Source organism: Primulina huaijiensis, chromosome 8, assembly GCF_012295235.1.
Source record: "Primulina huaijiensis isolate GDHJ02 chromosome 8, ASM1229523v2, whole genome shotgun sequence".
In the NCBI taxonomy this organism is placed as follows: Eukaryota; Viridiplantae; Streptophyta; class Magnoliopsida; order Lamiales; family Gesneriaceae; genus Primulina; species Primulina huaijiensis.
In genome coordinates this window covers 21,006,673-21,030,067 of record NC_133313.1, presented here as the reverse complement: position 1 = coordinate 21,030,067, position 23,395 = coordinate 21,006,673, and the positions used below count along the sequence as shown (strand labels likewise).

General features: G+C 31.0%; 2 protein-coding genes across 3 annotated transcripts; both read left to right on the top strand.

The window, feature by feature from the left end:
* Positions 1-3,761: 3,761 nt before the first annotated feature.
* On the top strand, positions 3,762-9,778 carry LOC140983267 (2-oxoisovalerate dehydrogenase subunit alpha 2, mitochondrial-like). 2 transcript variants are annotated; one of them, XM_073450233.1, is made up of 9 exons: positions 3,762-4,164; positions 7,283-7,420; positions 7,720-7,902; positions 8,063-8,220; positions 8,325-8,424; positions 8,517-8,628; positions 8,745-8,884; positions 9,247-9,432; positions 9,523-9,778. In XM_073450233.1, the coding sequence occupies exons 1-9, from the start codon at positions 3,892-3,894 to the stop codon at positions 9,688-9,690; spliced, it is 1,458 nt and encodes a 485-aa protein (XP_073306334.1). In that variant the 5' UTR covers positions 3,762-3,891; the 3' UTR covers positions 9,691-9,778. The 2 variants fall into 2 exon arrangements, with proteins under 2 accessions (XP_073306334.1, XP_073306335.1); XM_073450234.1 differs by lacking the exon at positions 3,762-4,164 and adding an exon at positions 6,507-6,830.
* Positions 9,779-17,488: 7,710 nt separating this feature from the next.
* LOC140983249 (F-box protein SKP2A-like) lies at positions 17,489-22,480 on the top strand. Its single transcript, XM_073450206.1, has 5 exons — positions 17,489-17,625; positions 17,967-18,216; positions 19,369-19,717; positions 19,800-19,941; positions 22,030-22,480. Exons 2-5 carry the CDS (start codon positions 17,990-17,992, stop codon positions 22,401-22,403), a joined length of 1,092 nt encoding a protein of 363 aa, XP_073306307.1. The 5' UTR covers positions 17,489-17,625; positions 17,967-17,989; the 3' UTR covers positions 22,404-22,480.
* Positions 22,481-23,395: the final 915 nt, after the last annotated feature.

Here is a 23,395-nt window from a genome sequence, read left to right as displayed (position 1 = left end):
GGTATTGTGTCAGATGTTATAACATCTCGGACAACATGCAGCGGAATATTATATTTTGTAACACAAATTTACGTTAAATAAATAAATGGACAAGATTAAATATGATACTTGTGGCAAAAATTAATCACTAGAAAACCAAATCGTTTACAAAAAAAACCTATCACTAGTGATTTTCACGAAAATCAATTTCCTCGACACTTTGAGAAAATAAAGCTTTCTAAAAACAAATAACCAGGATAAAAACTAAAACAAGAAAGCTAAAAACGTGATGCCAAAAGAGAATCCACGAAAACAATCTTCAGCCAACTTCGTCACGGATGTTGTCTGAGGATGTTGGCAACATTCAAGGCAACACGCGGTATCTGCACTCTTCACAACAGCAACGTCTTTGTAGAATAATTTTCTCTGAAGAACACGACGTGCGAAAGTATGATATGAATTATTTAACGAGGAAGAGAGATCTTCAATGATGTCTTTGATCTCTTATTTATAGATGTGGGCTTTTATCTCCACAAGGAAACCTATATCATAAGGAAAGTAAGAGTTTTATTAGAAATAAACTCTTTTAAATATTGATACCAAATCACAATAATATCTCATTATCAAGAATAAAATTCTAGCATATTTATCTCATTAATTAGAAAGGCAAGATCTCATTAAATATCATATTATCTAGAAAGTCAAAACATATTTAATTATTCAAAATCATATCATTATATTATTTGTATAATTATCTCATTATCTATAAAGGCAAAANTATATATCGAACTATTCACGTGCATGTAAAGACATACATAAAGATTCATAAACAAAGAGTGCCAATGTTTCACATATCTATCAAGATTAGTTCTTCTGGCTCTATAGACTATACATGTAAAAAAATATCAAGTAGCTAGAAATCATCATTCCCATAGTTGCAGTTAATATTTTTGTTCCATTTTTAGTTTTTATTTTTAGGGTTTCCAATATGAAGAATAATTAAATTAATTAGTCGATTCCGCCGAGGAAAAAAAACATAAAGATAAGAGTGAATTATTTTTTTCATGGGAACGAGATGAGTTGAAAATTTGAAAAGGATGTGGAAAAAATATAAAGGAAAAAAATTGCATGTAGAAACATGAAGATGATCGGAAGAGTAAAATGTGAATATTAATTTTACCCATTTCCTAATTGCGGGCAAAATTTATATATGACACTCTTGTATAATGATAGACTTAAGGGAACGATCAATTGATTTTTTTTTTATGTGGTATTTTTTTTAAAAAAAGTAATAGTTTTGAATGTCAAATTTTATTGAATCATGGTTATAAAGCAATATCTATTTATATTACAATGTCATAAATAACATCTATTTCGATCATTGCATAGCGTATAATTGCCATTTGCCATCAACGATTTGCTCAATTTTTGGTGCCGTATATCATGCAATGTTCGAGTTTAATCAAGTGGGTAGCAAATTAATGAAGCCCGAATCCAATTATTTGGGCCCGGAAATAATCTCAAATGAAAGTTTGTGTAAAGAAAAGAAAAAAGAAAACAAGTCAATTCAAGAATCCAAAAATCCAAATCCACCCCAATATATAAAAGACTCGCATCAAAATCCAAAACCACATTCAGAATTTCACACACATATGTACCAGAATTTTTGTCGGCTTAAATTTGTAAAATAATATTTAGTGCAGCTTTTCTTTTGGACCCAACGTTTAATTACGTGGAAGTTGTGATTTTATTGATATGATATGATAAAGAATCATCATTTAAGGATGAAGTAAGATGTACCATATGCCACACAAACAGTACCTAAAACTTATTGTCAATTATAAATATGAAATGGGTTTGTACAATGTACTGCCTAAATAGTATGAATATAAATGAGGAAGTTGGTGAAAAATCTCCAATCAAAATATTTTTTTAGGTTCACTCCCTACCCACAAAATTGTGGTACTATGTCATACAAAATGTGGTACACTTCATGTGGAAATGTGGTATTAAAAAAGTACCCAGGGACTGAACACAAAAAAAATCGACGGCTGGGAACTGAAGGTCAATTTCTCTAATATAAATCCTATGAACTATGGTGGCCAAATCTTACATATTTTAATAGGGTGGCTTTTATAATTTGCTTTGAATTGTGACTGAACCAATCCATACAAGAACTAGGCGTAATTCTAGTGAAGGGAATTAATTGGGAACTGCCATCTAGTGTTCTATTATTTTAATCAATATGTTATTAAGTAGTTGCTGTAAAATCCACTGTACAGTCGACTTTACGTGGGTATGGGCTCCGAGTATCAAAGACAATCACCAACAGGTATAATTCGGGTGATACGTCTTATACACAAAGTGCTACGTGCATAGAAATACATCGGACGGGTAAAGTCATACATAAAGTGCTATGTGTATATGATATTCGATTTGTCGACTGTAATTTTTTTTTTTTTAACCCAAAACTCAAAATAATAATAATAATTAATTGGTGTACATAAATCACGTGTAAAAGAGATTATGGTTAGATCAGCAAGAAAGATTTAGGACCGGAAAGGAAAAAAGTGGCGCGCGTATGGCTGAAGATAATCCCATTCATTAGTTAATGTCATGATTCGGATGAGAGTGACACGTAATTTATTATTTATACACGATGAATGTTCAAGCTTGAAATTAATCAGATCTAGGGGTGGGTACGGTACGGTATACCGTACCGAACCACGGTACCGTATACCGTACCGTAAATATCGGTATGGAAAAATTCATACCGATACCGATACCGAAAATTCGGTATACCGAATGTGTTCGGTATACCGAATTTTCGATATGAAAAAATTCATACCGGATACCATACCGACACCGAAAAAATGTCGGTATACCGAAAATATTTTCGGTATACCGACATTTTTTCGGTATACCGAACTTAAATTTAAAAAAAAATAAAAAAAAAATTATTTTCGGTATTTCGGTATATACCGAAATACCGAAAAAAAAATATTTATTTACAACTTTTTTTAACAAAATTTTTATAATAATAAAATATTTACTTTTTCGTGCTAATTTTGTGATAAAGATGAAAGATATAGAAAGGAAGCGTTGCTTGGCAAAAAGTTGGGATAGAGATCTGATTAGGGCTGGGAAAATATACCGAAATATCGAAATACCGAAATATCGTACCGAAAAAATACCGAAATTACCGAAAAAATCAATATACCGAAAATTTCGGTACGGTATCAATATTTTATTATTATAAAAATTTTGTTAAAAAAAGTTTATATTTTGATTAATAAGTTTTTTAAAATTATAGATAATAGGGAAGCAGGCAGCCCATTGCCTCGACGTTTGTTGTAGGTACCTGGTATATATAATGCATTAACATGTTGTACCTTCCCCAGCTTGATGCGGTGCCAAAACCCCACATTCATTCAATTCAACACTATGGAGTATATATGGACGATCGATACGTACGAGGCTGGACCTCTTCTCCCTTCCACGATATATTATTTTATTTTTGCTGAATAGGAAATTGCTAGTAAAATATATATTTTTTCTTGCTAATTTTTTTTTTTTTGCTAATTTTTTTTAAAGCTTCGAAATTCCCATTAGAAATTCCAAATTGAGATATATTAATATTGTATTTTGACAAAAATAGTAGTTCATTTTAATAATATATATGTAGATCAACTAAAAATGAAGCTTTGTTTTATAAAAACGCATGCCTTAATTTTGTCAAAACTCGTATTTATTGTCAAGCTGGTATCTTCCTTATTTATGATGGATCACTCAGCATAGACATGAGACACTACATAAACACACACATTAGTTAAGTGGCTTAACCTTTTTGCATAATCTTTGATTTCTCTGTATTGAAAAAAAAAAAAAAAAAATTCGGGCTAGATAATTTCCATGGCTGCTTTGTTTTCAAGATCAAGAAACATTACACATTTGTTGAAGGCGAAAATCTGCTCTTTAGAGAAACTCATGGAAAGCAGGTTTTCACCTTCTTGTTTCCATGCCGATTCTTGTTACCACTCCACGGCGGGCGAACATCAGAGAAAATCGCAGGTATTCTGTGATAAATCTCCAGGTAATCTGGCTTTCCGTCGGTATGAGTCAGTCAGAGCCGGAGGACAAGTGGAGGCTGTGCCTGACACGAATAATGAAGATCAAGAAAACCAGGTTCTCTTTCCATAACTTTTCTCTACTTTTTTACTTTATTATTTTTTTCGTACGTGAAATTTAAATGGGGAGCATAGTTCAGGGAAAAATAAATTATATTTTGGAAACTTAGGTACACAATTTTAATTTATTATAAATCTTGTTCCGATGGTGCGAATTGTCGGTATGTTACTTGCCATGAACACTCGTGATTATGCAATTATAGCCAGGGATGGAACCAGATCGAGTTGCCCTTAAGAAGAGAAGGTACTATATATATATATTAAAATATTAATATATAATTACTAGTGAAAACAAAATTAGTCGGGAACCAAAGTAGTTAACTTAAAATTTTTATAATTATCAAAAAAAAAAAAACTCAGTTACTACAGGTCTCATTTTCTCTGGTAAGTAATAATTTACTTAATAATGATATTTAGTGAAATTTGAGGTCCCTGCATTGTTTCATGTGTCTGCCCCATGGAGTAGTTTGTCATAAATTCGAATGAACAGTACACGAGAATGCTTGTACTTTTTGAAAAAGTCATCGCTCACATTTTTTTGCACTGTATAGTGTTAATTGTCCCACATCGATTGGATAAATAACCTGAGAGTTGCTTATATTGGCTTGGGCAATCCTCTCCTCTTGAGCTAGCTTTTGGGGTTGAGTTAGGTCCAAGTTCCAATTTTAACATGGTATCAGAGCACATGTTCCATCGTTATGTGTTGGACTGCCTATAGTTAGGCCACTTGTTCTGCCCATAGTTGGGTCATTTGTAAACTCCACGCTCCAGATGTTCATTCCTGGACGTGAGAGGGGTGTGTTAATTGTCCCACATCGATTGAATAAATAACCTGAGAGTTGCTTATATTGGCTTGGGCAATCCTCTCCTCTTGAGCTAGCTTTTGGGGTTGAGTTAGGTCCAAGTTCCAATTTTAACATGTAGTAGAGCTATCACGACACACCGAACTCCAATATTCATAATAAATACTAATAATGGTTGGTTTGTTAAAAATATATAATTAATTAGTTAAAAATGTTTTTGTTTTTATAATAAGAAAATGATCATACCAATATATTATAACAACTTTATTTTTAATAATAATAATAACAGATAAACTATATTTATGAATTTGAATTAAGAGGTGGGCTAATGCGAGTCAATGAACATGTACGCAACCAACCGAATTACAGTAGGAAATTAAATATAGTTTGGTGGGAGATTTTAGAATTAAATTCAGGCAACACTTGTTCAAACAAAATGCATGCACCTAACTTAGAAAGCCTATTCAATCCCTTCTCTTTAAGTTTGTAGACATTAATTACGGGAAATTTTGTGCAAAAAGATTTTTTTTCATTAATCAAGTTGTTAATTTGAGTCCACACAACAAAATTTATCTATATTTACAAAAATTATATTTTTTTAAAACTCTTCATTCTCTAATTATTGTTTTAACTTTTTGGTGAACCCTACATAAACATATTTTTGTGTCGTTTAGCATGTAGTAATTATATTACTTTTTTTTTTAATTCCACTCAGTTTTACTTTTTCTTTTTTGAAAAAGTGGATTTATTATGGAACATATGTTAGATTGAGGTTTATCACATCGAAAAACAGCGACCACGAGTTTCATTATCATGAGAAAAAATAACAGTTGGAACATAGTCAAGGTTAGGATGTTCAGATAGTACATTATACGGCAATACGCTGATTTGAAGGTATAAAGAAAGAAACATTTATAATTATATAAATTAAGAAAAATGCTTAAATTCTTTAAAGAGTAAATGACATTTTTGTTATTATTTATCCTCACAAAACACATCCGAACGGCCCAAACCTGCTGGAATCTGTTGTAATTAATTTGTTTGGTGACAGTGAATCTTTTATGCAAAATTGGGTAAGGGAACCCAATGGCCCGGCCCGGCCCGGCCCAATGTAAGATCTTAGAGTAAGTTTCTCTTATGGATAAGCATTTTATAGGAGTCATTAGTCAACAATAAACGTCAAATTTCTCGCATATTTTCTGTACAAATTTAATTGTTTGTTTCTCTCTTTACATACCTTTAATTTAATTTCGCAAAACACTCCTTCTCTATTATTATTATTATCATTATTTTATTAGAGATTAAAAATGCATATAGTTCCAACAGGGAAAATCACATTAAATATTTTTTGATTCAGATAAACTTTTGTAATCAATATATATGAAATATAAATAAACTATAAATATAAAAATTGTTTTTTAATATAGTAACTCGGAAAAATTGCTTTACAAATATTAAAAATTTGTAACATCTCAATATATAATTGTGTTACGATTTTGGATAGATTTTATTCAGAAATTTATTTCAATGATTGTCGCCACCTCATAAACTCCAATGCAAGCGTCGCAAGTTAAATTCCTCCTGCAATCCAATTTTTTTATTTTCTTACAGCACTGATAATATTATATGAAAGTGGCAAATTCGACCCCCTGAAAAGATGAATTTGCTGAGAAATATACTGAAATCCCGCATAGAATCTGGGTTTTATCACGCCTTAATTTCAAATCATTACAACTCACCATTATTGGCCAAAACCCATGCATCCCATTCGTGCGTTTCTCGGTTTGAATCAACCAAAGCTAAACAACATGCACGTTTGTGTAATCATGAAGAAGAAGATTGTGATCTTAACAATTTTCAGGTGAGTTTTACTGGGGCCCGATGTTTTTTGGGTGTTTATGATCAGTAATTTTGTCGTAGATTAAGAAAAGAATTCAGTGGTATTGATGGCTTTCTTGCTCATTTCATGCACATGGGTTTTTTTTTTTCAATCTTGTAGTATAAAATATGCTAGAATTTGATGAGGTGAGTACCCATTGGATGAAAAATGGAATGCATGATATAATTTAATGGACAAGAAGGAAAATTAAGTGCCCAAAGTTATAACTTTGAAATTTAATTTTCTGTGGATTGAATAGGTGGTGGTAGAAATGAGGGTGGCTGGAGGTGTTCTTCCACCTCAACTTTTATATTTCTACACTTTCTTTCAACTTGGTCAGTACAAAATTCCGGCAGTAGCGGGATTGAATGATTATTTTGCATCAAATGGAAGAATGTCTGCAATTTCTTGATTGTTGTCAATTATATTAGCAGGGACTAGATTTCCCTGGTGGAAGGGTGGCATTTACAACCCAAATGAAGTTCATTTCAGAGTACCCGGAAAAGAGAATACCTTGTTATCGAGTTCTAGATGACGATGGCTATCTAGTTGCAAACAGCATGTATGAGCAGGTATATAGTCATTTCGCCGCAAGTTTTATGCCATTTAGTTGGGAGCTCGATCTCATGTTGTTTCATGTATCTAAGCGTTGTGTTCGTTTATAGTTCGTTTCGATCACCTTTATATATAATATGGAACTCTCAAGTGAAAAGAAGAAAATTCCTGAAAAAAGTATCATGTCAAGGAGGGCAATTTTAGCATTCAGTACTTTACGAATGGTTGCCTGCTAGATAAAGTTCATTGTCTGTTTTTACTTGGGTTTTTGTTAAATTTTGCAAGTAAATTTATGCACATTATAACAATGCATTAGGTTAACAAAGAAACTGCAGTGAAGATGTATGAAAACATGGTAACCCTTCAAGTATTGGATACTATTTTCTATGAAGCACAAAGGCAGGGGAGGTTATCGTTCTACTTGACCTCAACGGGTGAAGAAGCTATTAACATTGCAACGGCTGCTGCACTTATGCCAGACGATGTTGTATTACCTCAGGTAAATTATTTAAGCCTAAATCAGAGACAAAGCGATATAGCACACCATAACTATGTGAGATTTTTTTTACAAAAAAATCAGGGATCCCGTTCACGTTATACTCTGAGAAAATTTAATCTTGATATTTTAATCTACTACATTTATCTGTAACTTAATGAAGTATCGGGAGCCTGGAATCCTCTTGTGGAGAGGTTTTACTGTGCAAGAATTTGCCAACCAATGCTTTGGAACCAAAGATGATTGTGGGAAAGGAAGGCAAATGCCGATTCATTATGGTTCCAAGAAACTTAATTACATCACAGTTTCATCTCCTATCGCGTGAGTTGTCCCGCCTTTAGAATTTGAAGATTGTGAATAAAAGATTAAAATATAACCAAAAACTCATTCATCTAAAAAATCTCCATGGTTTCTTTTGGTGATAGAACGCAACTTCCTCAGGCTGCTGGTGTAGCTTACTCACTAAAGATGGATAAAAAAAAAGCATGTGCTGTTGCGTTTACTGGAGATGGTGCCACTAGCGAGGTAAAAATCATTGAAGTTCAAAAACTTTATGACAATTTCCAAACGCAAATATGGGATGTGAAAATATTAGGAGACTTTCAAATGTTTGGCAGGGAGATTTCCATGCTGGTTTAAATTTTGCTGCGGTTATGGAAGCTCCGGTTATGTTCATATGCCGTAACAATGGATGGGCCATCAGCACTCCTATAACCGAACAATTTCGAAGTAAATTCTCTCTTTCTCTTTCTCTCTCTCTCTCTGCGTGCGCACACACATAAAACAGAACTCATAAACGTTTTCTTGGACAATAATTAAATTTTTTTATTATGTTATAATGGTAGGCGATGGCGTAGTGATTAAGGGCCAAGCATATGGAATACGTAGTATTCGTGTAGATGGAAATGATGCTCTAGCTGTTTATAGTGCGATTCGTGCAGCTCGTGAAATGGTGATACGGGAGCAAAGGCCAATACTTGTTGAGGTGCAACTTGAGCTCTATTGTGTTTCTAGATGCTGTTTCGGTAGGAGACTGGGAGTTATCAGCCCCATTTACAACGAAAAAAGGGGATTGGGCAATCCGTTTAATGAAAAGTATTTTGGGGCGATCGCCTTTAAGTCTATTGTTTCCTGTGAATAAGAGAATAATGCTATACAGTAGAGTTTTCTAAAACAAGTAGTTTCTTCATCCAAATTTATTGAGCTGGCTTTGCTGGCCTCCCTATCCCTTCTATTTGGATGACCCTAGCTTAAAACATTGCAAACGAATCATGTTTTTACCATTTATTCAGATAAATTCCGATATAAAATAAAACTGACTAATGGTTCTATTGTTTTGATGTTTAGGCCCTTACATATCGAGTAGGCCACCACTCGACGTCTGATGACTCCACCAAATATCGACCACCCCAGGAAATTGATCACTGGAGAACAGCTCGAAGCCCTCTGAGAAGGTTCAGAAAATGGGTTCAGAGAAACGGATGGTGGACTGACCGAGAAGAAGACGAGCTCCGTGGACGCGTTAGGAAGCAGGTCTTGTAACCAACGGAATTGCACCTTTCCTCGTTCTTGTTTCTGCATCTATACTTGGCCTCCTTAACTTGTTATCAATGTAAATGGCAGGTATTGAGCGCGATTCAAGTGGCAGAAAAAATGGAGAAACCATCCCTTACAGAATTATTTAGCGACGTGTACCATGAAACGCCGTCGATTCTCAATGAACAAGAGAAATCACTCAGAGAAACCATTAAGAGACATCCCCAGGATTTCCCTGTTGATGTCCCCCTTTAGACACTTCTTTGGCTTGTAACATACAAGGCTGTCTCATTAAAAAATTATTAAAAAAAGAATGTATATAAATATAATAGATTGCAATGTTACTTGGATCAACATTTTATCCCTCTTGGGGATCTATGACTATATATGAGGATAAATCAAACGTATTTGAGGAACAAAATTCCTAATGATTTTTATTTTTTAATTTGGATGAGGCAATTGGCTCCATTTCGGGAAAGATTATATAAAACAAAATTGGAGTAATAAAAATTATTAACAAAGAATTAAGTATAGTGTTATTCATGCTCCAAAAATTTATTTTGAACTCTTTTTTTTTTTATGCTTATTGTCTTGGCTAACAATTTTACCCTAACTTATTTATTTCTTTTATCTATATATATTTTTATTAAACTAGGTAAAGACACGTGCGACGCACGTAAAAATACATTTCCGTTATCAATAATTGTTGTTAAAGAAATGAGATCGGAAGAGATTAATTTACAGAAAATTATATATTAATGATTTTCATGTTATTTTAGTTAATAGAAAATGAGTAATGCTACATGTACAACTAAATTTGTACAATAATTCTTACAACACAAAAAAATCAACCACAAATTTTTTTTTTCAAAATCTCATGATAAATTAAATATAAAATCTCATTAGACAATAACAAAATCTCATTATATAATTGTTGTAAATATCGTAGTACGATATATTGGTTGTCTTTTAACATTTCCGTAGAAAATTCAATGTAATATAATTTGTACAACAATTATTATAAAATGAGTGCAAAAGATATTTGTTTAAAAATTTTATGTGTTATAAATCTAAGGTTATTCTTGAATGGAAGGATTTCAATACATTCAAATGTATTTTTGTTATTTAGTGAAGTAACATCGTAAACTTCAAATCCACTCATTTCATGTGTATATAGTAGTATTTTATGTTAATTATGATATATTTTAATTCCATCCAATAATGATGTAATTTGAAATTCATTCTACTTTATATAAATAATAATATGTAAATAAGTCTTTTGTAGATTCAATATTCTATTGTTTCATTGTTAATAATAAAATTATAATTCTAATCCATGAGTTTGAAATCAATTCATCCAAGCGCAATATAAATAAATTAATAATTGTTGAAAAACATATTAGTAATAAATCTTATAATTTTTTATAAATTAGACATTGGAGAAAATATAATATAGAATTGATATCATAATAATAATTAAAATTAAATTTGAGAGAAGAAAAAATTATAATACATAGCGTTGACCATTTATTTTACCACGTGCAACTTATTTATGAAAAATAAAAATACAATATAGCTAGATAATATATTCTAAATCTTAAATTAAATTATTGCGTCAAATGTTTTCTTCCTTTATATTTTCAATTTTTATCGCTTTCACGATTTTTTTTTCATCAGCTTTTTCTTCTTTGTGAAAAAAAAACAATATTCTCATCATCTTCATTAGCAAATCTTATGATGCTGTCGACATCAATCATTTGCATTTTCATATCTGTATTTTTTGATTCTTTTGTTGGACGACTTCTTTTTTATAATAATTTTGATGCTGAAAATCTTTCCGTGCAACAATTTAATTATCATCAATATTCATTCTTGTGTTGTTATCGTCTTCTATTACTTATATTTCAATATTGTTACAATTGAGACAGTTGATGATCGTATTTTTTCTTTTTAATTTCTTGTTGTTCGGAATCTACTGATATCTTTTTGCATTCAATATTTTCGTTGTTGAAATTTTTTCTTATATTTTAATGTGTTCAATTATAAATTATTTAAATCTTTTTGTTTATTTTGAGAAGAAATGTATATTCTTCTCTATTTGATGTCTCTACATGTCTCACACAAATTAAGTTTTTTTGTAAAAAAAATTTTTCGTTTAATCTACAAGCAAATAAAATCAAAGAATTTTGTTATTTCAGTCTTCTAAAAATTATGTTTCTTTTTTGTAAAAAATATTTTAACTTAATCTACAAGCAAATAAAACCAATGAATTTTGGTTATTTCATCTTCTAGACAACTGAAAAATATGATTTAATTAATATGATATTAATTTATCAAAATGTGTTCAACTCTTAGTGATATAACAGATTTATGCAATTTATTATTTAAATACAAAAAATTCAAAATTACGATCAACATATTTTTTTATATTTCATACTATATTATTGGAGTATTAAATTTTTATATATTAATTTTTTTCTTGAGAAACTTCTTACATATATAAACTCATTCAAAAGATTATAGATTTACAAAATAAAACAAATCATATTCAATTTAATATTTTGTGAAAAATATATGTTCACTTCATCTATAAGCAAATAAAAACCAAATAATTTCGTCCTTTCTTATTTTCAATCATAAGAAGAAATATTGAGTAATGCTAATGTAATTTTTGTAAAGATTTATTCATAATAATTTTAAAAATTTACCTTCAAACATATGTCATTTCAGATTACATAAAGCTATAATTGATTTTCTTACATCCATCTTTTATAAAAATACATTTTTGTCAATTGCAAGATCATCAAATAAGTAATTGTTATAGTTTCTGACCTTTACAAAGACGAAAAATATTTAAAATTAGTAAAACTGTATGTATTCAATCATATATTATTAAATTTTAAAAATAAAATAAGGCTTTGAAAAATATTAGTTGGATTTTTTTTATAAAGAAATATTGATAGAATAAATACTCACGAAATATTTATAAGGTCATCTTTCTTCTATATTCGATAATGCTTTATATCATTTTTGTGAAATGTAATTACCTGTCGAACCTTCTTCATAACACCAAACCACATGATTTATTTATTTGGCTTCATTATTTTAATTCGTCATTTTAAATTAAATAATCTCAATTAATGTAAAATAAAGGATATTTAACATCATGTCCTTACACAAATTATGTGTTTTTCGTGGAAAAAATTCATTATATTTATAACCAAATAAAACAAAAGAATTTTGGTAATTCAATATTTTACAAACTAATTGTTTTGGGAAAAAATTATTTTCATTTCATCTATAAATAAATAAAACCAATGAATTTTTGTATTTCAATATTCTCAAATTAATATTTTGTGGAAAAAATATGTTCAATTCATCTACAAGAAAATAAAAACCAAAGAATTTTGGAGTTCCAGTTTTCTTGGCAACTTGATCCTTACCTAACATACGTAGATTGACAATTTTGACATCATTAGAATAATTGATTTTACAAAAACATCCTCACCAAATTAAAGATAAACTTCTTGCATATATAAAATCATTCAAAAGATTATAAATCTACAAAATAAAATAAATCACATTCAAATTAACAAATATTTTTGTGAAAAACATTTGTTCACTTCATCTGCAAGTAAATAAAAACCAAATAATTTTGACATTGTCTTTGGAGAAGTAGTGAGTAATGCTAATGAATAATTTTTATAAAAATTTATTTATCATAATTTTAAAAATTTAGATTCAAAGATATATTTTTAAGTTTATAAAAAGCTGTAACTACTTTGTCAATATATATCTCTTATAAAAATACTCCTTCGTTAATTGCAAGAATATCTCATAAAGTAATTGTTATAGTTTCTAGTATTTAAAAAGAGGAAAAAATAGATAAAATTAATACAAATATATTTATGCAATCTTATATCGTTAAATTTTAGTAATAAACCAAGGCTTTGAAAATTATTAGTCGACTTTCCTTTTTATAAAGAAATATAGATAGAATAAATACCCACGAAATATTTATTAGGATTATCTATATTTATATCTGATAATTCTTGTATCATTTTGTAAATGTAATTAAATGTCCAACCTTCTTCATGACACCGACCTTGGTAAACCAAAAAGAAAATTAGTTTAATTATTTGGCTTCATTAGTTTAATTATTCATTTTAAAATAATAAATATTAATTAAGGTAAAAAAAAAGATATTTAACATCATATCCTTATAAAATTAAGTTTTTTGTGAAAAAAATATTTTCACTTTATTTACAAGCAAATAAAATCAAATAATTTTTGTATTTAATCTTCTGCAAATTAACTTTTTTGTGAAAAAAACTACAAATTAAGTTTTTTGTGAAAAAATCATTTTCACTTCATCTATAAGAAAATAAAACCAATATATTTTGGTATTTCAATCTTTTCAAATTAATATTTTTTATGAAAAAAGTTTGTTCAATTCATCTACAAGAAAATAAAAATCAAATAATTTTAGAGTGTCAACTTTCTTGGCAACTTGATCATTATGTAACATAAATGTAGTTTGACAATTTTGTCCTGACCATAATAACTGATTTTACAAAAATATCCTTACTAAATTTCTCTTGTATGTACTAACTATGGACAAAGTTGACAATACACAATAGAAAAACTTTGACCTTGGTTCACACTTTTATAATATGTATAGACTAATATTCATGTTTCATAACCCTACTGGCATACTTGCCAATGGTTTTTTTTTTTCCCCATTCCATTTTAAATATTCAATTACACAATTTCTAATTTTGCCCTCTTCTTCTTCTTAAGAAAATCTTGGTATTCAAGATTTATATAATTCTTGATGGAGTAGCTGTAAATCAAACAGTAAATAGCGATTAAGAAGATATCGAAGAAATTTATTTGTAACAAAGATCTCTATAATTTCCTCATAAAAGTAATTACTCTTTCAAGTTGTCTTTTTTTTTTTAAAAAACTTAATTTTTCGCTGTACGGGAATTATTATTATTTTTTCAATTGAATTTGACGATTAATTAGGATAGACATCTTAAGGATATGTGATTCACATCTCGATCTACACAATTTCCAGTGAAGGAAAGGAGAAGGTGAACCGTCAGAATTCGTCTTGATAGGTAATAACTCATTTTAGAATAACTAATTCAATTTGGTTAAAGTTAATTGTGAAATTTATAATTAATACAATTAAGGAATATAATTAATAAATAAATGTCATTAAGCCCAAATATGAGTCAACACCTTCAAGCCCATGATCCATTTTGAAAATCAATAAATACAATAATAATCTCATTTTTTTTTAAATGCATGCATAATCATCTTTGTTTTTAAAGTACACTCTCAATTTTTAAATTTTTATTTTACTATAAAAGCTCTATAGTTTTTTTATTTTTACCAAATTTTTTGAGGTGATTGCTAACTTGAACGTCAGAAAAAGTTTGACAGAACAATTCGATGTTTTTAACTTGTTTGTGATCCAGGTGATCACTATCCCAACATTTACTAGTTAGAAAGAAGTACCAAAGGATCATCTATCTACTCAATTTTGTGTCCACCCAAATCTGATAATTTTTTACCACATCACGTCTAATAAATTGTTGAATCAAAATATGGAATAAAACAAAGATGTTGCATGGAAATAAAATCGAAATCAAGAATTTATCACGTAATCATCAGCCTGATTTGTCTAGTTCATCATTTCATACGTGACATATATGAATTTTCCAAAGAAACATGCAAATGGTTAGAACCATGTCAATGGCTCGTTCTGTCCCAAGAAAAATTCTTATTTCACTTTGACAAAATAAACCAAAACTTCAAACTATTGAGGAACTGTATATGATGCAAGAATAAGAATAAAAAAAGAAAAAGAAAGGAAGAGTCTAGAGGGCAAATAAACATAATATATATTGAGAATCTGTTGCTAATTTATCAGGGTAATTATATAAGATTTCCAAAGCATATCCAAACTCCGATTAGTACTTGAACATTGATCTACAGGTTATTATTTGATATTTTAAAAGCAAAATTCTTAAGTGAGGCGCTGACGCTAATTAACATTATCGGGGGAGATGAAAGCATCTGGACTAGAATCAAGCAAAGATACAACAGAGCTTGGAACATGGTATAAAGATTTAATGGGTTGGTTCCATATAGGACAGTGTAATAATAATTGTAAAAGACAGGCAGACAGAACCAACCCTATGAAATAATCGACAATGCTTAGCCTGTTTTTGGACCCACAATCGACCATTTTGGCTGTTGCTCCTCGAATACAAGCATACAACCATAGATAACCAACAAACTGCGGTAGTCCACAACGCCATGCAACGAATAGTCGAGAGATTAAAATATATATCATAATTTTTTCCCACAAGAAAGAGATAAGATTAAGATAATCAACCCACTATATATTATATTTATATATATAGAAAGGCATGCATTAACAAATTCTATTACTTTAAGGCACAGCACGGCTTCGTTTATCCACAAAAAAATTGCTATATTGTCGGGGTTTCGTTTTGGTCCATTCGTTTTGTGTTTCTTTTTGATGGTACATCTCATAAAGTTGTGCCTAAAATTATTATAAGTTGGAATATGATTGAATTATTGGAGAATCCATCAACCGCAAACAGTTTATTTTTTTCCTAAGGAAAATTATTTTTTTTTTAAAATCATATATGTTTGTTCACTATCTTTCTTTTTTTTTTTGATTATTGAAATTTTAGTATATTTTTCGACGTGACGTTAATATGACACCATCACAAACTGCAGAGCTAAAGTATCACTTACGTTTAAGACCTCAAATAAATAAAAAATAACTAAAATTGTAAAAAGCGAAAGCTACACAACTAATCTTGAAATTTGATAATAAATATGACTAAAATCACAAAATAACAAATATATTAAACGAAATATACAATTTTTTGCTTTTTTCCCATGAGTTGAATGCAAACCAATAAGTTATCATCGTAAAAATTTTGACCTAGTTAAAGTATTTACTAATTTCAATTGCTTGTAGAATGAATAAAGGTATAATATACATTTAAACATACACGTAAAAGCTATTGCGTCTTCTTTTTTCCTCAACTTTGTCTTGCAACAAGCTTCCGCTAGAAAGCAAAATTCATCACGTCAAAGGTCAAAAATTGTCTCANAAAAGTAAAAATTTACGGTAAAAAAGTAAAAATCTCAAACTCTCAAAATTATCACACTACACACTTTATAATATTTTTCTCTCAACTCAATTGTGATTTTCTTCACAAATGAGAGATCTATTTATAGAAAATTTTTACAAATAATCCAAAAATAAAATACATCATTACCTACATCATCACACACTAATTTTCAATATTCAACACCTAATTTTACCTAATTTTCAACATTCAACATTCACATTTTCAACACAAATATTTAACACATTTTTAAATAATTTTTCAACAAAAACATCAATAACTTAGATTTGTAGACTCCGCCAATAAACTATACGTCAGAAAAATGATCGAATCAATGGATGATTAGATTATAATTTTTTTTAAAAAAACGAAAAATAGAATCGGACGGAAGATATTATGTATTTATATTTCCATGCTTGTATAATTTTCTAGAGTAGGTCTCATGTTAGACCGTCTCACGGATCTTAATCTGTGAGACGGGTCAATCCTACCCATATTCACAATAAAAAGTAATACTCTTAGCATAAAAAGTGATACTTTTTCATGGATAACCCAAGTAAGAGACCCGTCTCACAAATACGACCCGTGAGACCGTCTCACACAAGTTTTTGCCAATTTTCTATTAAAAGGGAAATTTAAAATAATAACATATATCACTCTTATTTTTTAATGACGTCTTAACAGCGTACAATGAGTAAATCTCGTATTAAAATAACAATATGTAATTTTAATCAGTTAAATCACATTGAAAAAAAAGCTAGAATAACTTCGTACAAAAAAATATTAAATAAAGAAAATCAAATTTTTGATCACCGACTCTGACTCTATTATCTGTATGGAAACCGTGGGCTACACTATTCTTATTCTTTGACAATCGTGTATTATTTATTTATTTATTTATTACTATTTGTCTCCGAAATTCTCCCTTGCGGCCCTCTGGCGTCGCAAAGTATCGCGATTCCCAGTGTGAAAAAAGGTCCATTTCCTCTGCCTGGTGCTGTTTTGTAAGGTACAATCATGATTCTCTGTGATTACACACGCACGAATACTATGAACTGGGAATGCTTCAATTATTTCGTACAATAATATCTTTTTCATCACGATCATGTTATCTGTGATCACCCCTTTCTTGTTAAATTAAAAAGATTGATTCTTTTCTTCCAAAAGAAAGAAGATTATTTCTTTCAAAATAATTTTCAAGAAAGAAGTGGGAAACACTTTAATTTCTTGGAGGAGTACCCTTTTTTGAAACCCCTGAATGTTGGTGACAACTGCTGAATTATTTTAGTATTTTCTTGGTAATTGATTTTCATGCATTCCATCTTCTCCTCTGTTTCTTTCGGTCAATAGGAGCAATAAGGCAGAGGATAACGATGGTTTTTGGCGCTTTTAAAAGTATGAGTATAAAGGATGACATTCATGGGGAAATGGGTGGTCCAAGTGAAGGTTTAAAGATGAGTGAGTGGAAAGATATTCCAGTGGAGCTTTTGCTGAGGATTCTTTCTATGGTGGACGATCAGATGGTCATTGTCGCATCTGGGGTTTGTCATGGCTGGAGAGATGCCATTTCTTGGGGCCTTACTCATTTCTCCTTGTCTTGGTAAATGTGTTTTCGTGCTGATACTTTCTGTTCTATGCTATGATTTGTTATCACATTTTTTACTCTGTAGGCTTTCTTGTCTGAACTCTGATGTATTGTTTTGACTGTGCATGAATTGGATGTTGTGTGTTTCTGGGTCTTTTTTGATCATCTTTTATCTAGAGTTGTTTCTTCTGAAGTATCACAGTTAATATCTTTGTTGGAATGATCTGACCATCGTTAGTTGGTTATATCATCATATATGACTTGAATGAGTCTCGTAATGGGGGAACAAGAAAAGTGAGTAGGAAAACTGTTACTGAGTCTGTGAGGCTTGAATAACTTGTACCTGTAGAAAATAAATACGTTAGTAATATTTTTGTGCATATCTATACCGGAGACATGTTTCAAAATCTCATTAATATTATGAGATTGATTCCAATTAACAGTTGTATATATTACGTATCACTTATCAGACCTATCTGAGAGTAGAGATGGAGTTCCTCTCTTTTAGTTCATGTTTGTTGACTTTAATTTTTTGTTCAATCTACTACTACCAACAGTCTATTATCAGATCACACTTGTTTGTTACTGTTATGTTTTAACTGGAGAATTTTTAACCCCTTCTACACCGAGCATTTGTGTGCAGCTAGGAGATTGGTACATATCATTTTCTTTTGTTTTTGTCAGTTAACAAGTGCTATTTGAAGTTGTGGGGATGGATTTTAGTTCATCCACTTATATAATTGCATGAAAGATATTTATGAAACAAAATCATAATTTTTATGGTCTTCAAAATTTCTAGTGTATGCAGAGTATATACATGTTTTCAATTTATACTTGGTGTCCAATTTGATTGTCGTCTGTGAGAAGGGGAAAAGAATAGACCACCTCTCTTTTTTCACTGCAGAAAACGGGCAAGTTCTCATAAAGACTCGTTATCCATTAGAATAGTCAATTTGAGATATTGCCAATTGTGCATTTAATTTCGAACTTCAGTGCACATATATATATATATAGAAAAAATGAAGTTCTATTTTTCATTAACTTTTCAAGTGTCGGATGATCTTCTTTCATTTCTGCTTTATAGAGAGGAACAATATGAACATTGTCGTAGTTTTGATTAAGAACAACTAATATATCCAGTTGCTAATTGGAGTTGTTCCTATTTAGGTGCAAGAAAGACATGAATAATCTTGTGTTATCACTAGTTCCCAAATTCACCAAACTCCAGGTTCTAATCCTTTGGCAAGATTCGCCTCAGCTCCTAGATGCTGCTGTTGAAACTATCGCACGATATTGTAGTGACCTGCAAGAGTTGGATCTCAGTAAAAGTTTTAGACTTACAGATAGATCATTGTATGCCTTGGCTCATGGTTGCCCAAATCTTGTAAAGCTGAACTTAAGTGGTTGTTCGTCCTTTAGTGATTCCGCTGTGGGATATTTATCTGGGTTTTGCCGAAAGTTGAAATCCTTGAATCTTTGTGGATGTGTGAAGGCGGCATCTGATAGGGCTTTGAAGGTATAATAAATTTAGAATCCTGTACTCACTCATCTTATGATGGGTAATATGCGCGTGAATTCTCTGTGTCTATTTTGTGCAGGCGATTGGATGCAACTGTAATAATTTGCAATCATTGAATCTTGGATGGTGTGATCGTGTTGGTGACGAAGGGGTAAAGAGTTTAGCCTATGGTTGCCCTGGCCTCAGAGCTCTTGACTTGTGTGGATGTGTTCTAATAACAGGTACACTCTCCTCTTATTCGATCTTTAGGTTGTTGTCAGGTTAATAATTCGAGCTCGAAATATATTTTGTGGGTTTAAAGTTAAGTAACGTGGTGCAAATTTATGGTACTGCTCAAACATAGCTGATGGTGTCACGCCCCGAAACTCGGGATTGACACCGGCGTTGTTTAACAATCACACGATCGAAACAACAAGCCTTTTGTAGCACAGTATAAACCGAATCAGTTTATATATCATAATTTCAACGAAATAAACATTGTCTTTTACAACCAAAAATTTCTAAACAACAGGAATAAATGCGGAAACGTAAAACTGCATGTTAATACTAACTTAAACTTAATCTAATTCTTGAGATTCACCATCCCCAGAACTGCTCGGATTCTTCATCCTCAACCTGTTCTTCGGACTTATCTGGGAGGGGAGAGTAAGAGGATGAGTATTTTGGGAAATACTCAGTAAATGGGGGAATTTCGAACACAACATAAAATTTTATAACATTTTCGAAAACATAACATATAAATGCAGCATGCTTTTCATAATCGTAACATCATATCCATAACATAATAACACTGCGATTTTTCACCTTTAACGGTTTACTGACGTCAGTCCCTAAGTTTTAATCTTCTAAGAGGGCGAGGCCATAAAACGGTTCTATCCCACCGTGAAGGGCCATATGTTGGAGTTCCACTCATTTTCAGGGATTCTCACAGTGTCACACATAAACGTACCAAAATTTCATAAAAACGTATAGACGGGAGACGGAGCTCGACCGAATTTTTAAAACCAAAAAAACGAAATTTTCACATATGCATAAACCGAAATTATAAATTTTAAAATAGCCCACTTACAGTATAATTGATGCTAAAAACGTGGTGGTTCGGCTTCGGGAATGGATCGTTCCTTGCCCTACACTCGGCGGCACTTCGGCTTCGATTTTTAGGCTAACTTTTGGGACGATTTTTGGACAGAGTTTCGGCTATGTAGAAGCTGCTGAATTTCTAGAATATGCAGCAAGGGATTTTCGAAAATTAGTGTAGGAATGCTAGGTGTTGATGGACTATTTATAGGGGAGAGGGATGGGGCTAAGTATGGCATCCAAATCATGCTCAATATTGCATCAAATCTCACAATATTTGCCTCCAATTCTCCTTGCTAAAATCGAAAATTCAGCTACCAAATTGGTGAGATTTGTTCCTTGATCTCCTTGCCCCTCAATATTTTCGAAAATTAAGTTGCTAAGTGGGAAGGATTTTGAGCCATCTTGGATGATTTGCTTCCAACTAATCAAGTATCTAACCATCACAATAATTTGGCATGCATCATGGGGAAATTTCGAAAATCTCTAGTAAGATTTAGCCTTAATTCCTCTACATGTATGATATCCCAAATCTTGTAAAATTCCTCCCCCAAAATTTCGAAATTAGGCTTATACAATTGCATGTAATAATATCTTGACATTAAAGATTTTCCATAAAATATTCTCCAATATACATCCCTTATTTTAACACAATAATCCTAAAAGAATATCCTCTACTCTTTAAATTTCCTTACAATTGTTTAATCATATGGGAAAAAAAAATCGGTTCTCACAGATGGTACTAGTTTGGAGTGTGAAAATAACTTCATTGGCTTTTCTTTACACTAAGACAAACGTAATGAGGGATGAGTAGACATAGTCGTCATCTTAAACAAAAAAAACTTGAGATTTAACGAGTGATCGTTTTGAGAATACCAATTTTGCGTAGGCTTCATATGGAATGGAATGAATCATTATCGTTTTGAATTTGCACTATAGCTCGCTCAAGTACAATAATATAAGCCTACTCCAGTCTCAGCTAGAAGTTGAAAAAATGAATCATTTTGAGATTGGAGTTGGCCCGAATTAAAGTTCAAATTTGAGTTTGTTAATTTGTTGCAAGCATGACTATCAAGGTCAATTAGTTTTGGAAGTTAATTTTGAGTTTTATTGTATAAAAACCCGATAACTCGATCTGCATGTCTAGTTTTTACCCCAAAGTGTAACAAATGTCCCCCGGTCACTCAATTGAAGTCGCGAGTATGTGACGCTATTCTTTTAATGGAATACAGACGAGAGTGTGATAGCACTGTCAAACAACTGCCTTCACCTAAGATCCCTGGGCTTGTATTACTGCCAGAACATCACCGATAAAGCGATGTATTCTCTAGCACAGAGGCGAGTGAAAAACAAGCACGAGACTTGGACATCTGTTAAAAAGAACAGTGACGAGGAAGAAGGCCTCACAAACCTGAACATCAGCCAGTGCACCGCCCTTACGCCTCCAGCTGTACAGGCCTTATGCGACTCATTTCCTGCTCTTCATACATGCCCTGGTCGCCATTCCCTGATTATAAGCGGCTGTCTGAACTTAACGTCAGTGCATTGTGCGTGTGCTGTTCAGACGCACCGTGCTGCACACATCGTGCCTCACCTAGCTCATTAAGCTGCGTGAGAACACCGGATTTCTCTTGGCTGAAAGAAAGAGCAGCGATGTGTATAACCAAGAAAATTTAGAGTGTTTTGAGGATAAATTATCANCACAGAATGAATAAAAAGTTAATTAGCTAGGATCGTTGTTGGATCAATCAATATCATAAAAATTTAAATTAAACCACACAGAATGAATAAAAAGTTAATTAGCTAGGATCGTTGTTGGATCACTAGGATCGACCATTGCATAATTATCATCTCTTTTTAATTAAAAAAATTCAAGTTTTAAACTATATATTTTTGTAATATAAAATTTATGTTTTTATATAGATAACAAAATTTCAGTGCAATCTTTTGATTTTCTTACAATAATACCTCTAATCAAAATTCTAAAATTTATCCTCGATCGAGCTTATTTTATACAAGTTTTTATAATTTCTATCCAATTTGAAATCGATTTACACTTTCGATGGAATCGTCATTAGGAATTTAGGATCACTTGGACATATAGGTTTTTTTTTTAAACCAACTTCTCCAATGATAATTAACAACAATTAATTTTACGCTTCCGATGACAAATGTCTAATCAGTTAGTTCTTATTGATGGTAAATAAACATTAGTAAATAAGAGTAAATTCACAGCATAATTGTATTTTCTTTTGCATTGATATTGTTGATCGGATTAATATAATAACATTGTATATGGAAAGTAATGATTTAATCTAATATAATAACATTGTATATGGAAAGTAATGATTTAATCGAAATATTTTGTGCATGGTCGAAAGTAATAATTGATCATATATTTTATTTCAAAATTTCAATTAGTCAAATGATTAATAAAATCATGACAATATTTTGGTAATTTAAGCTTTTACTTTCGGATTTTTTCATTTTTTTTCCATTTACAAAAAGCATTTTTTGTTAAAAATAGTAACTATTAATTTTAAGAAGGTATTTTTAAACAATTTCTCAATATTTTTGTGAGTTGTATAACTTTTTAAA